General features: G+C 43.7%; 1 protein-coding gene across 1 annotated transcript in view; it reads left to right on the top strand.

Annotated features, from left to right (window-relative positions):
• Positions 1-12,405, top strand: part of GABBR1 (gamma-aminobutyric acid type B receptor subunit 1) — a 114,872-nt gene that overhangs the window by 78,542 nt on the left and 23,925 nt on the right. Inside the window, 3 exon segments of the mRNA XM_070737782.1 lie at positions 2,263-2,413; positions 5,354-5,486; positions 10,764-10,880. Coding sequence (XP_070593883.1) covers positions 2,263-2,413; positions 5,354-5,486; positions 10,764-10,880 — 401 coding nt within the window.

The raw sequence follows: 12,405 nt of genomic DNA, 5'->3' as shown, positions 1-12,405 counted from the left end.
CTTTTTTCTCTCTTTCTTGCTCTCCCTCTCTCTTTCACTGCCTCTTGCTATATGTCTCTTTCTCTTTGCCTCTCTTGCTATCTCTCTCTCTTTCTCTCTCTCTCTCTCTTGCTATGTCTCTCGCCCCTGGCTGCTCGCCGCTGCCTTCGCCAAAAGCGCTTTTGTCCCGGGCTCTCAGCCAGGGGGCTGCAGGAGAGGCGGCGAAGGCGATCTCTCTCGTTCTCCGGAGGCTGGAGAAAGTGATTTTCAATGTCGGGGGCGCGGGCCGGCGGGCGCTCTCACCATCCCCCTGCCGGCTTACTTTGAATGGGGCAGGGGGATGGGGAGAGTGCACGCTGGCCCGCACCCCCGACATTGAAAACCACTTTCTCCAGCCTCCGGAGAACGAGAGAGATCGCCTTCGCCGCCTCTCCTGCAGCCCCCTCGCTGAGAGCCCGGGACAAAAGCGCTTTCGGCGAAGGCAGCGGCGAGCAGCCAGGGGCGCGAGGGGCCTAGAGGCGCGTGGGGGCACCCGCGGCTTCGCCCTTGGAAAAGGGTGTGCGGGGGGGGGTGTTTTGGGGTGCGCTGGCGCAGGCGTGCGCGGCCCGGCACCCTCCTGCTCCCACCGCCCTCCCTCCGGGCCCCAAAGGATATTGATTGCCGCCCCCGCCAGGGAAGCTCCAGCTGGGCGGGGCGCTGCTGGTGCCTCCGCCCTGGAGCTCTTGCCACCACCATCCCCCAGCTACTACTTGGTGCCGTTGCTGATGGCGCCCTCCTCCTCTTGCTGCCGGTGCGAAGAATGAAGCTCTCCTTTTTCCCCGCCTTCCTTCTTTGGGGCAGGAGAGCGCCAGCAATAGCGGCATCGGAAAGTAGCCGCACCGGCAGTGCCCCGCCCAGCTGGAGCTGCCCTAGGAGTTTGGCGGCACACCTGACCATGTCTCGCGGCACACTGGTTGGGAAACGCTGGACTAAACAATGTCATTTGGCGGGACCCAGGAGAAGAGCCTTCTCTGTTGCGGCCCTGACCCTCTGGACCAGCTCCCCCCAGATATCAGAGTTGCCCCCACCCTCCTTGCCTTTCTCAAGCTCCTTAAAACCCACCTCTGTCGTCAGGCATGGGGGAATTGAAAAATTTTTCTCCCTTCCCCCTAGGCTTATAGAATTTATACATGGTATGTTTGTTGGTATGATTGGTCTCTTAAATTGGGGTTTTTTAGATTACTTTTTAATATTAGATTTGTTACATTGTTTTTAATTGTTGTTAGCCGCCCCAAGTCTTCGGAGAGGGGTGGCATACAAATCTAAATAAACTAAACTAAACTAAATATGGAATTTATTTAGATATTGGCTGAGCCAGCCAATCCTGGCTGTGTGTTTTCCTGCCCAAGGACAAAGGGCAGGCCACATTTCCCAGCTGTCCTCTGGACACAACAAAATCTAGCAGTCTCGTGATTTCCTTGAGCCCTAAAATGTTCTCATCTCAGGTTTAGACATCCTGGGAGCATCTCTACTGACTTACAGTAGATAACGATTCATTTCAAGAACAATTAAGGCAAACGGTGTATCCTTCACAGTGGTGGACAAAGGACCCACACTATAAAGGGTTGGAAGGGAATCAGATGTAGAGCTTTCCACTTATTTTTTATTTTATTTATTTGTTTGTCAAACATGTACACAGTAGCAGGTAGAGGTATAAACATAAGCAAAGTAAGTACAGATAAATGAGGGCAATAGGACAGTAGGACAGGGAGGGCAGGCACGATTTATTTATTGATTGATTGATTTTGTCCAATACACAATGAGGGTTTTAGTGGTGCGCTTATGCACGCCCCTTAAAGACCTCTTAGGAAAGGGATGAGGTCGACTGTAGACAGTCTAAGATTAAAGTTTTGGGGGTTTGGGGGAGAAAACACAGAGTCGGGTAGTGAATTCCAGGCATTGATCACTCTGTTGCTGAAGCTGTATTTTCTGCAGCCGAGTTTGCACTTCCTTGTATGCATGTGGGTTAATGATCATTGTTATATGGTGAAGTTGGCAAATACCATTTCAGAGTTATTGTTTCCTCCGTGTCTGCCAAGAGGTGCATCTTGGGAAATGCTTTATATGTGTTTGTGTGTGTGTGTGTTGAGTCAGGAGGTACTGCTAAGCCTCAGGCAATGTATCTTTCAAGCTATATGAAACATCCCCCCAGGTGGTGAGTCTTTGTGGGTCTTCCTGGTGAAAAAGCCTGTGATGCGAATAGGTTCTTGAATTCCTTTCTTCTTCCCATATCTCTCATTGTAGGTGGTGTCCCTCCAGCAGACTATACTAAGGTCATCATCACCTTCCGGTACCTTTCCCAGAAGCTCTTCATTTCTGTTTCAGTGCTGTCAAGTTTGGGTATCCTGTTGGCCATCATTTGCTTGGCCTTCAACATCTACAATGGGCACGTCAGGTAGGGGATACTTTTATTTGTTTATTAAATTTATATGCCGCTCATCTCACTGGCAAAGTGATTTCTACTTAATACATCCAGCTTCTTTTGCTAAGTGAAAATGTGTAATGTTGAAGACATACTTTGCATTCGAAGTCCCTAAGATTCATTCCCAATAGGTCCAGAACAACATCTGGATTCTGAAACACTGAAGGATCCATTGCCCATCAGCACAGATCAAATGTGAGGATCCTGCTGTCAGGCCGAAGCCATTGTTGGGAGTTAGAGACTTTGGCCTGCGATAGTAGAATAATATTAGGGCAACTGGGAGGGGTAGTTGAATGAGAGGGAAAGTTACTAGCCACAACAAATTCCTTTCTTACAGTCCAAGGTCATATTTTGTTCTGCATCAACTGAAGTAAAGAAGAAGTCGGTGGAGTCCCTGCACTCGGACTGGTCCTAGTGATGAACCTGTGGGTGTAGGGATATGGGATGAACTTTAATCTGGGTGGGGTACTGGAAGGAAGATAGTATCGGGATGGCAATGGCGTGACCAACATGGCTCTGTTAACAAATCGAACCTTGAATGAGAGAATTGGACTGGAATCTGATTTATTTCTCAGATGCTATTTGGGGCGCTGATACCTGCATTAGTCTAGGTCAGTGATGGCAAACCTATGGCACGGGTTGCACAGGTGGCACGCGGAGCCAGATCTGGTGGCACATGAGCCGTTGCCCTAGCTCAGCTCCAACGTGCATGTGTGTGCCGGCCAGCTGGTTTTTGGCTCGCACAGAGGCTCTGGGAGGACGTTTTTGGCTTCCAGAGAGCCTCTGGGTGGATGGGGGAGGGCGTTTTTAGTCTCCCTCAGTTCCAGAGAAGCCTTTGGAGCCTCGGGAGAGCGAAACACGAGCCTACGGGGCCCACCAGAAGTAGGGAAACAGGCCATTTCCGGCCTCCAGAGGACCGGGGAGTGGGGGAAGTTGTTTTCACCCTCCCCAGGCATTGAATTATGGGTGTTGGCACAAGCTCTTTCGGCACCTGAGGAAAAAAAGGTCACCATCACTGGTAACATAGAAACATAGAAGACTGACGGCAGAAAAAGACCTCATGGTCCATCTAGTCTGCCCTTATACAATTTTCTGTATTTTATCTTAGGATGGATATATGTTTATCCCATGCATGTTTAAATTCAATTACTGTGGATTTACCAACCACGTCTGCTGGAAGTTTGTTCCAAGGATCTACTACTCTTTCAGTAAAATTATATTTTCTCACGTTGCTTTTGAACTTTCCCCCAACTAACTTCAGATTGTGCCCCCTTGTCTCGTGTTCACTTTCCTATTAAAAACACTTCCCTCCTGGACCTTACTTAACCCTTTAACATATTTAAATGTTTCAATCATGTCCCCCCTTTTCCTTCTGTCCTCCAGACTATACAGATTGAGTTCATGAAGTCTTTCCTGATACGTTTTATGCTTAAGACCTTCCACCATTCTTGTAGCCCGTCTTTGGACCCGTTCAATTTTGTCAATATCTTTTTGTAGGTGAGGTCTCCAGAACTGAACACAGTATTCCAAATGTGGTCTCACCAGCACTCTATATAAGGGGATCACAATCTCCCTCTTCCTGCTTGTTATATCTCTAGCTATGCAGCCAAGCATCCTACTTGCTTTCCCTACCGCCTGACCGCACTATAGATATTGTTACCTTTTAATCCTTATCCCTCCCCCACTCTGATGGATTTCCACTTATGTTGGGATTTCAACTCCCAGAATCCTTTGCAAGTTGAGGCTTTGAACAAGCCAAAGGTAACATGTTAGAGACAACCAAGACTGGGAATATCAAGTCAGAGTGAGGTGGATTCTTCGATACCTATCTCATGTGACACCGAAGGGCATATTCATCCAAAACAAATTAAAAAAAAATTTGAATATTTGTTTATTTTACTTGGAGCCGAGGCTTTTTTTTCAAGATCCAATTCAATGATTCAAAAGCATAAATTAGAATTTTTTTTAAAAAAAAAATCACATTGAATCAACAATTGAGTTTGATTGCTTTTAAACCCGGCTATTCAAAATGGATTTTGCCTTATTCGTTCAGCTGAAATACAGTGATACCTCGTCTTACAAACGCCTCGTCATACAAACTTTTCAAGATACAAACCCAAGGTTTAAGATTTTTTTGCCTCTTCTTACAAACTTTTCAAGATACAAACCCAAGGTTTAAGATTTTTTTGCCTCTTCTTACAAACTATTTTCACCTTACAAACCCACTGCCGCCACTGGGATGCCCCGCCTCCGGACTTCCGTTGCCAGCCAAAGCGCCCGTTTTTGTGCTGCTGGGATTCCCCTGAGGCTCCCCTCCATGGGAAACTCCACCTCCGGACTTCCGTGTTCCGTGTTTTTGTGATGCTGCAACAGAAGTCCGGAGGTGGGGTTTCCAAGCGAGGGGAGCCTCAGGGGAATCCCAGCATCGTAAAAACACAGGTCCAGAGGTGGGGTTTCGAGGACTTCAGTGTTTTTGCGAGGCTGCAATTTCACTGATGCTCCCTTCCCTGGGAAATCCCCCCTCCGGACTTCCGTTGCCAGTGAGCTTGTTTTTGCGATGCTGGGATTCCCCTGCAGCATCGCAAAAACACAGAGGTCCAGAGATGGGGTTTCCTATGGAGGGGAGCCTCAGGGGAATCCCAGCAGCACAAAAACGGGCGCTTTGGCTGGCAAAAGGGGTGAATTTTGGGTTGGCACGCATTAATCGCTTTTCCATTGATTCCTATGGGAAACATTGTTTCATCTTACAAACTTTTCATCTTAAGAACCTCTTCCCAGAACCAATTAAGTTTGTAAGACAAGGTATCACTGTACTTCATTTTGATCTTGTGGTTAATTTGGAAGCAGAGAGCGGGGCGGATGGAGCCCTTTGTAATCCAGATTCTGCTTGACGATGTCTTTCTTTTTTTACAGATACATCCAGAACTCTCAGCCGTATCTCAACAACATGACAGCGGTGGGCTGTGCACTGGCCCAGGCAGCTGTCTTCCCACTTGGCTTGGATGGACTTCACATCAGCAAAAACCTCTTCCCTTTTGTCTGCCAGGTACATCGTGGCTACTGTAAAGCTTTAGAGAACATCCTGGTAGTTTAATACTGTGTTTCCCCCGAAAATAAGACCCTGCCTTATATCTTGAAATAAGCGCTTAGCCTCATTGCCATGCACTCAAAAGCCTAATTGGGGTTATTATCAGGGGATGTCTTATTTTGAGCGGAACAGGGTAGCTAAAGAAAGAGTAGGAAACCCGAGGCCCCTACCTGCCACTGAACTACATTTCCCAGCAAACCTAACCGACTTACCTAATGATAAATGGTGCTAGGAGCTACAATCCTGTAGTTTCTGGAGAATCAGAGTTACCAACCCTAGGTTATACATGTACCTAAGACCAATTTTTTTCTTCAGTGAAGTCCCCATAGAGTGGAGTGGAGTGGAATTGTAATGGAATGGAATGGAATGGAATAGAATTAGAATTAGAATTAGAATTAGGAATGTGGGAAAGATCAAAAGCAACATGAGAAAATATTATTTTACTGAAAGAGTAGTAGATCCTTGGAACAAACTTCCAGCAGATGTGGTTGGTAAATCCACAGTAACTGAATTTAAACATGCCTGGGATAAACATATATCCATCCTAAGATAAAATACACGAAATAGTATAAGGGCAGACTAGATGGACCATGAGGTCTTTTTCTGCCGTCAATCTTCTATGTTTAATAATATGGAATAGAATAGAATAATATGGAATGGAATAGAATTAGAAAGGAATGGAATGGAATAAGAGTAGAATAGAATAGAATAGAATAATATGGAATGGAATAGAATTAGAATTTGGAATGGAATGGAATAAGAGTAGAATGGAATGGAATAGAATAATATGGAATGGAATAGAATTAGAATTAGGAATGGAATGGAATAAGAGTACTATGATTACAACATAGAATGGAATGGAATAGAATAGAACAGAACAGAATAACAGAGTTGGAAGGAACCTTGGAGGTCTTCTAGTCCAACCCCTTGCTTAGGCAGGTAAATCCTAGACCAGTGATGGCAAACATTTTTTGGATCGGGTGCCAAAAGGGTGTGCCAGGGCTTGATAGCGTGTGCCCACACCCATAATGCAGTGCCAGCCCCTCTGCATGTGTGCTCCCCCCTGCATCTACACAATCCCCCTGCGTTCCCCTGTGCGCACATTAACTTTATTAAAATACCATAAAGGTGCTGCAAAATACAATTTCATAATTGGTTAACCTAGTCCTCTTCTGTCCTCTACATCTTATAACGCTTTATAGTTAACTCGTATTTTTTCCCCCTTGCCATACAAATTGAAATCTATGTTTTTTTGCCATTGCTTGGAATAGTACATAAGTTCTTAAAACATCATTCTGGATAAAACATTCATTTTTATCAAATAAATTCTCCCTAGCAGTGACAGTTTTCATTTCTTCCATCTGAACGTGACCTTTTAAATTTCATTCCATATCTAAAATAATAATTTCAGAATAGCAAGTGATTCATATTCATCATCATAATACCCAAGTATTTTTACTTTTTTTTCTTAACCTTAAACCAGTTTTCTCCATCTGTTCTATTTGATCTTCTTTTTCCTTATTTTTGTAAGCATCTTTGTCTTTTGATTATTAAACTTAAAACCTGCTAGCATACCAAAGATATTTAATTTTCCCATTAATGTTTCAACTCCGAGTCTGCGGAGAGGGGCGGCATACAAATCTAAATAATAAATAAATAAAATAAATAAATAACTCCATCCAGTAGAGCTTCCAAATTTAACACTGGGTCATCTGCAAAACGATTCACTTATAAATTTCTTTTTTTTATCTTAATCTTATTGTCTCATGATATCTTATGTCTCTATTCAGTAAACTCAAGAATTAAAATAAGAGTGGAGACAGCAGATATCCTAGTATTGAGCCTTTTTCAATCTCACAGTTTTATTGGTTATTTGTTAAGAATTGTTTGTGCTTTCCATGAAGTATAAATTGATCTTATCTATTTACTAAAATTGGCAAGAATCATATGTTCTAGAATGATAAATAAGAAAATCCAATTCAAAATGTTGATGCATCTAAGAAGATAAGTGCAGAATTGCTTTTCATTGTGTTGCTCCAAATACTCCAAAATATTTCTAGTATTATTTCATAATTGTCTTTTAGGTAAAAACCCACATTGATTTTCAGGAATAAAATCATGTAAAATTAAGGCAGAACAAAATATGATTGGCTACTGATTCTTGAAATATCTTGGCTGTTGATCTCTACTGGGTAGATAATAAATTAAAGGTCTTGCCAGAGCTCCTGTAGAACTTGTGACACAAAAAATAGATTAAAATCTTTGGCACAACCTCCAGTGGAAACTGTGGCACTTTGTTGGCACATTTGGCAACTTGTGGAACTTCCCAAAGTTAATTAAAAGTGTCCTTTGCAAGGCCATTGAATGCTACTGTCATAATCTCAATGCTATATAAACCCAAGGATATCTTCAGATTGTTGCACGTAAATGTCAAAACATCCCACAATTTGGGGGAAAACTTTAATAGGCAGTACAGTATTTTCAATCGTAACATTTCTAACCTGCAGTATTGAAGCGAAGAAACATAGCTGGATGGGTTGCCGAGAGAAGGGCTATTTTTATATACATTTTAAACCATTAACAATTTTATACCATTTAAGTGGCCCCAGTTCTGTGTTAACAGAGTTGGGAGGGATCTTGAGGTCTTCTAGTCCAACCCACGGGTGGGATTCAAAAATTTTAGCAACCTGTTGTCTGCCTGGTTGCTGGCTGTGTGTGGCCATGATGGGTGTGGCCTATTCTGCCCCCTGCACCACAGCTGGGTGGTGTTCTGTCGGGCTCTCTGGTAGACTCCTCCCAAAAATTCACAGGTACAAATTTCAGACACACACACACGTTTGAAAATTCAAAACAATGTTCTTTATAATGCAAATTCACTTAAACTAAGCCCTCTTTTGGTACAGCAAAGAGCACTCGTCTCCAAACAAACTGGTAATTTGTACAAGTCCCTTATCAGTTCTGAGATATTTAGCTTGCAGCCGTGAGGCAATTCACAGTCCTTCTTCTTTCACAAAGTGAAACACACTTTGCTCTGGTCTAGTTTCAAAGCGGGGGAAAAATCAGCACACAAAAAGTCAAAGTCAGCAAAGCAGTCACGAAACACAACGATCAGATAATCCTCCACAATGGCCAAACCCACAGGCTGCTATTTATAGCAGCCTCACTAATTACCACAGCCCCACCCAACCACAGGTGGCCTCATTTTCTTTGATAATAATCTCTCAGTTGTTGCTGCCTATGCATCGCTCTCCGCATGCGTGGCTGTATCATTAACTCTTGTTCTGAATCCAAGGAGGAGCTAGATAATTGATCTCCTTCTGAGCTGTCTGCCCCACTCTCCTCCTCCCTGTCACTCATGTCTTCTTGGTCAGAGGAGCCTTCATCAGCAGATTCCACCAGGGGCAAAACAGGCCTGCAGCATGTGGATGTCTCCCCCACATCCACAGTCCTTGGGGCAGGAGCTGGGCCAGAGCTAACCACAACAGGTGGGGGGCGTTTTTGCCCTCCCCAGGCTTTGGAAGCTTTTGTTGAGCCTCCGGGAAGGTGAAAACGGCTTCCCCCAGGCTCCGGAGGCCCTTTGGAGGGCGGAAATGGGCCCATTTCTGGACTTCCTGAGGCCCATTTTTCATCCTCCCAGAGCCACCATGCAGGCCCTGCACTTACCTGGAATCCAAAACTGGCCACATGGAGATGCCTGAGAGGGGCGGATTGGGGTGGGAGGGGCCAGGCAGTCTTTGCAACTATTGGTTTGACGAACCAGATGTAATATGAGCATCCAGTTGAGCCAAACTGGCTGAATCCCATCCCAGTCCGTAACCCCTTGTTCAAGCAGGAAACCTTATACCATTTCAGTCAAATGGCTGTCTGGTCTGGCACCACAACTTTTGGAGACAAGCCGTTAAATAAGATTTAATGTTTCATATTTTTCAAATGAGAGAGAATTCAGGTAGCTCTTGATTTAGGACCACAATTGAGCCCAAAATTTCTGTTGCTAAGCAAGACAGTTAAGTGAATTTTGCCCCATTTGACAGCTTACGGCTGTTACGTGAATCACTGCAGTTGTTAAATTAGTAACCCACTTGTTAAATAACCCACTTGTTAAAGTCCTACATGGCATCGGACCATGTTACTGACGACCCACCTATGTCGCCAGGCATGGGATTCTTGAGGTATCCCCAGGCTAATATGATTTATTTATGTATGGTATGATTGAATTGTATGGCTTTTAATAATATGGGTTTTAGATGTTGTTTTTAATTATTGGATTTGTCATATCGTTTATCATTGTTGTGAGCTGCTCCGAGTCTTCGGAGAGGGGCAGCATACAAATCTAAATAATAATAATAATAATAATAATAATAATAATAATAATAATAATAATAATAATAATAATAATAATAATAAATCAATCTGGTAAATTCCCTGTTGACTTTGCTTTTCAGAAGGTCTCCAAATGTGACCGCATGACCCCGGGACATTGCTACCATTGTAAACATGAGTCAGTTGCCAAGCATCTAAATTTTGATCCTATGGGGATTCTGCAGTGGTCTGAAGTGTGGAAAACAGTCATAAGTCACTTCGGTGCCATCGTAACTTTAAAAGTTCACTAATTGAAATGTTGTAAGTTGAGAACTATCTACAGCGGGAGTGTCAAACTCAAGGCCTGGGTACGGATCTGGCCCACAGGGTGTTTAGATCTGGCCTGCGGGGCTGCCCTGGAAACAGAAAAGGTACTGGCCCGCAGTGCTTCCGTCAGCAAAAATGGAGCTCGTGAGGGCTGCGAACGGCCCTCCCAAGCTCCGTTTTCGCTGGCAGAGGGTTGCAGGAGGCCACCACAGCTGAAAAAGGAGCTTGGAATCTGTTTTCGCACCAGAGCGCTTGGGACACAACAGGTGCCCCAACACCAATTATGTCATCTGGCCACGTCTACCCTGGCCATACCCACTCCGGTCCCCCAAGGTCAACGCGGCCCTCAGTGAAATAGACTTTGACACGCCTGATCTACAGTGTTAGAAAATGGATCAATGCTTTGTGGTATAGATACCTTTCGGGAAAGTCCCAGATTCTCTTAGTTGATTAAGAGCTTTGTGGAACTTCTGACATTCTTTTGTGGTGAGATACTGTAAAGGAAGATATTGATTTAATATGGATTTTTTTTGAACTAGAAAAATCTGGTAACAAATGCTGCTGCTTTCTTACTATTCTTTCCCCACCTCACCCCCACCCCACTTCCAGGCTCGGCTTTGGCTCCTGGGTTTGGGTTTTAGCCTTGGCTATGGCAGCATGTTCACCAAAATCTGGTGGGTGCACACCGTCTTCACCAAGAAGGAAGAGAAGAAAGAACGACGGAAGGTATGCGTTTTGTCTTGTTATCCCTCTGGGCTGAGTCATCCAAACAAAGCGAGAAACACAGAGAAATCATTTGAATGTACCATGTATTTCTTTTGAACTCTGGTATTCTTGGAAACCATTCAGAATTGGCTTGGAGCCACACCACGACAGAACCGGCCTACTGTTTGGTCAAGAGTTAACATGGGTGTTCATCGTTTTCTATTCAGCAGGAATTCAGTCTTGAAATTATACCACGCCCTTGTTCCACTCAAATCATTGTTGATAGAGACTAGCATTCAGGATACTTTATCTTTTGTATCTGGTGGGTGTGTCTTTAGGTGAAACGATTTTGACATACAAGTTCATAAATCTTAGCAAAGCCCAGGTCTAAGAGTGTGAGTTTTGCTATAATTTATGAGTAGCTGCAGATTTTGGAGGCAAGCACACCATTCACAGGGTGGGAGGCCTAATAAATTTCCTCTTATAACCATAGAAACAAAAAATATAGAAGATTGACGGCAGAAAAAGACCTCATGGTCCATCTAGTCCGTCCTTATACTATTTCCTGTATTTTATCTTAGGATGGATATATGTTTATCCCAGGCATGTTTAAATTCAGTTACTGTGGATTTACCAACCATGTCTGCTGGAAGTTTGTTCCAAGGATCTACTACTCTTTCAGTAAAATAATATTTTCTCACGTTGCTTTTGATCTTTCCCCCAACTAACTTCATTTATTTAACCCTTTAACATATTTAAATGTTTTGATCATGTCCCCCCTTTTCCTTCTGTCCCCCAGACTATACAGATTGAGTTCATTAAGTCTTTCCTGATAAGTTTTATGCTTAAGACCTTCCACCATTCTTGTAGCCCGTCTTTGGACCCATTATATCTTTTTGTAGGTGAGGTCCCCAGAACTGAACACAGTATTCCAAATGTGGTCTCACCAGTGCTCTATATAGCGGGATCATAATCTCTCTCTTCCTGCTTGTTATACCTCTAGCTATGCAGCCAAGCATCCTACTTGCTTTTCCTACCGCCTGACCACACTGCTCACCCATTTTGAGACTGTCAGAAATCCCAACCCCAAATCCTTCTCTTCTGAAGTTTTTGCTAACACAGAACTGCCAATGCAATACTCAGATTGAGGATTCCTTTTCTCCAAGTGCATTATTTTACATTTGGAGACATTAAACTGCAGTTTCCACAACAAATAGCAGGCTGAAGGGTTCAATAGTTTAATTGAATATAAGGCAGCCTCCTCAATGTGCCTGTGGAGTTAAGATCTCTTTCTGCAGTGACAGATGCTTGGGAAATTTATCAACATAAATGTAAAAACACAACATCGCAAAACCATAAATCAAAACAGCACAGTTCAGCAGTGTTTAAACAAGAGGCTAAGAAAACACACGGAGAGAGAGAAAGCATGGTATCCATGGCTAAGGGACTCTGAGGACTTTAGTATGCCTTTTCTGAAGTATGGTTATGAAACTTAACAGGAAAGACTTCATGGACTCAATCTGTACAGTCTGGAGGACAGAAGGGA

Source organism: Erythrolamprus reginae, chromosome 2, assembly GCF_031021105.1.
Source record: "Erythrolamprus reginae isolate rEryReg1 chromosome 2, rEryReg1.hap1, whole genome shotgun sequence".
In the NCBI taxonomy this organism is placed as follows: domain Eukaryota; kingdom Metazoa; phylum Chordata; class Lepidosauria; order Squamata; family Dipsadidae; genus Erythrolamprus; species Erythrolamprus reginae.
Note: the sequence above shows the minus strand (reverse complement) of the source record. Positions and strands in the feature narration are given on the sequence as shown.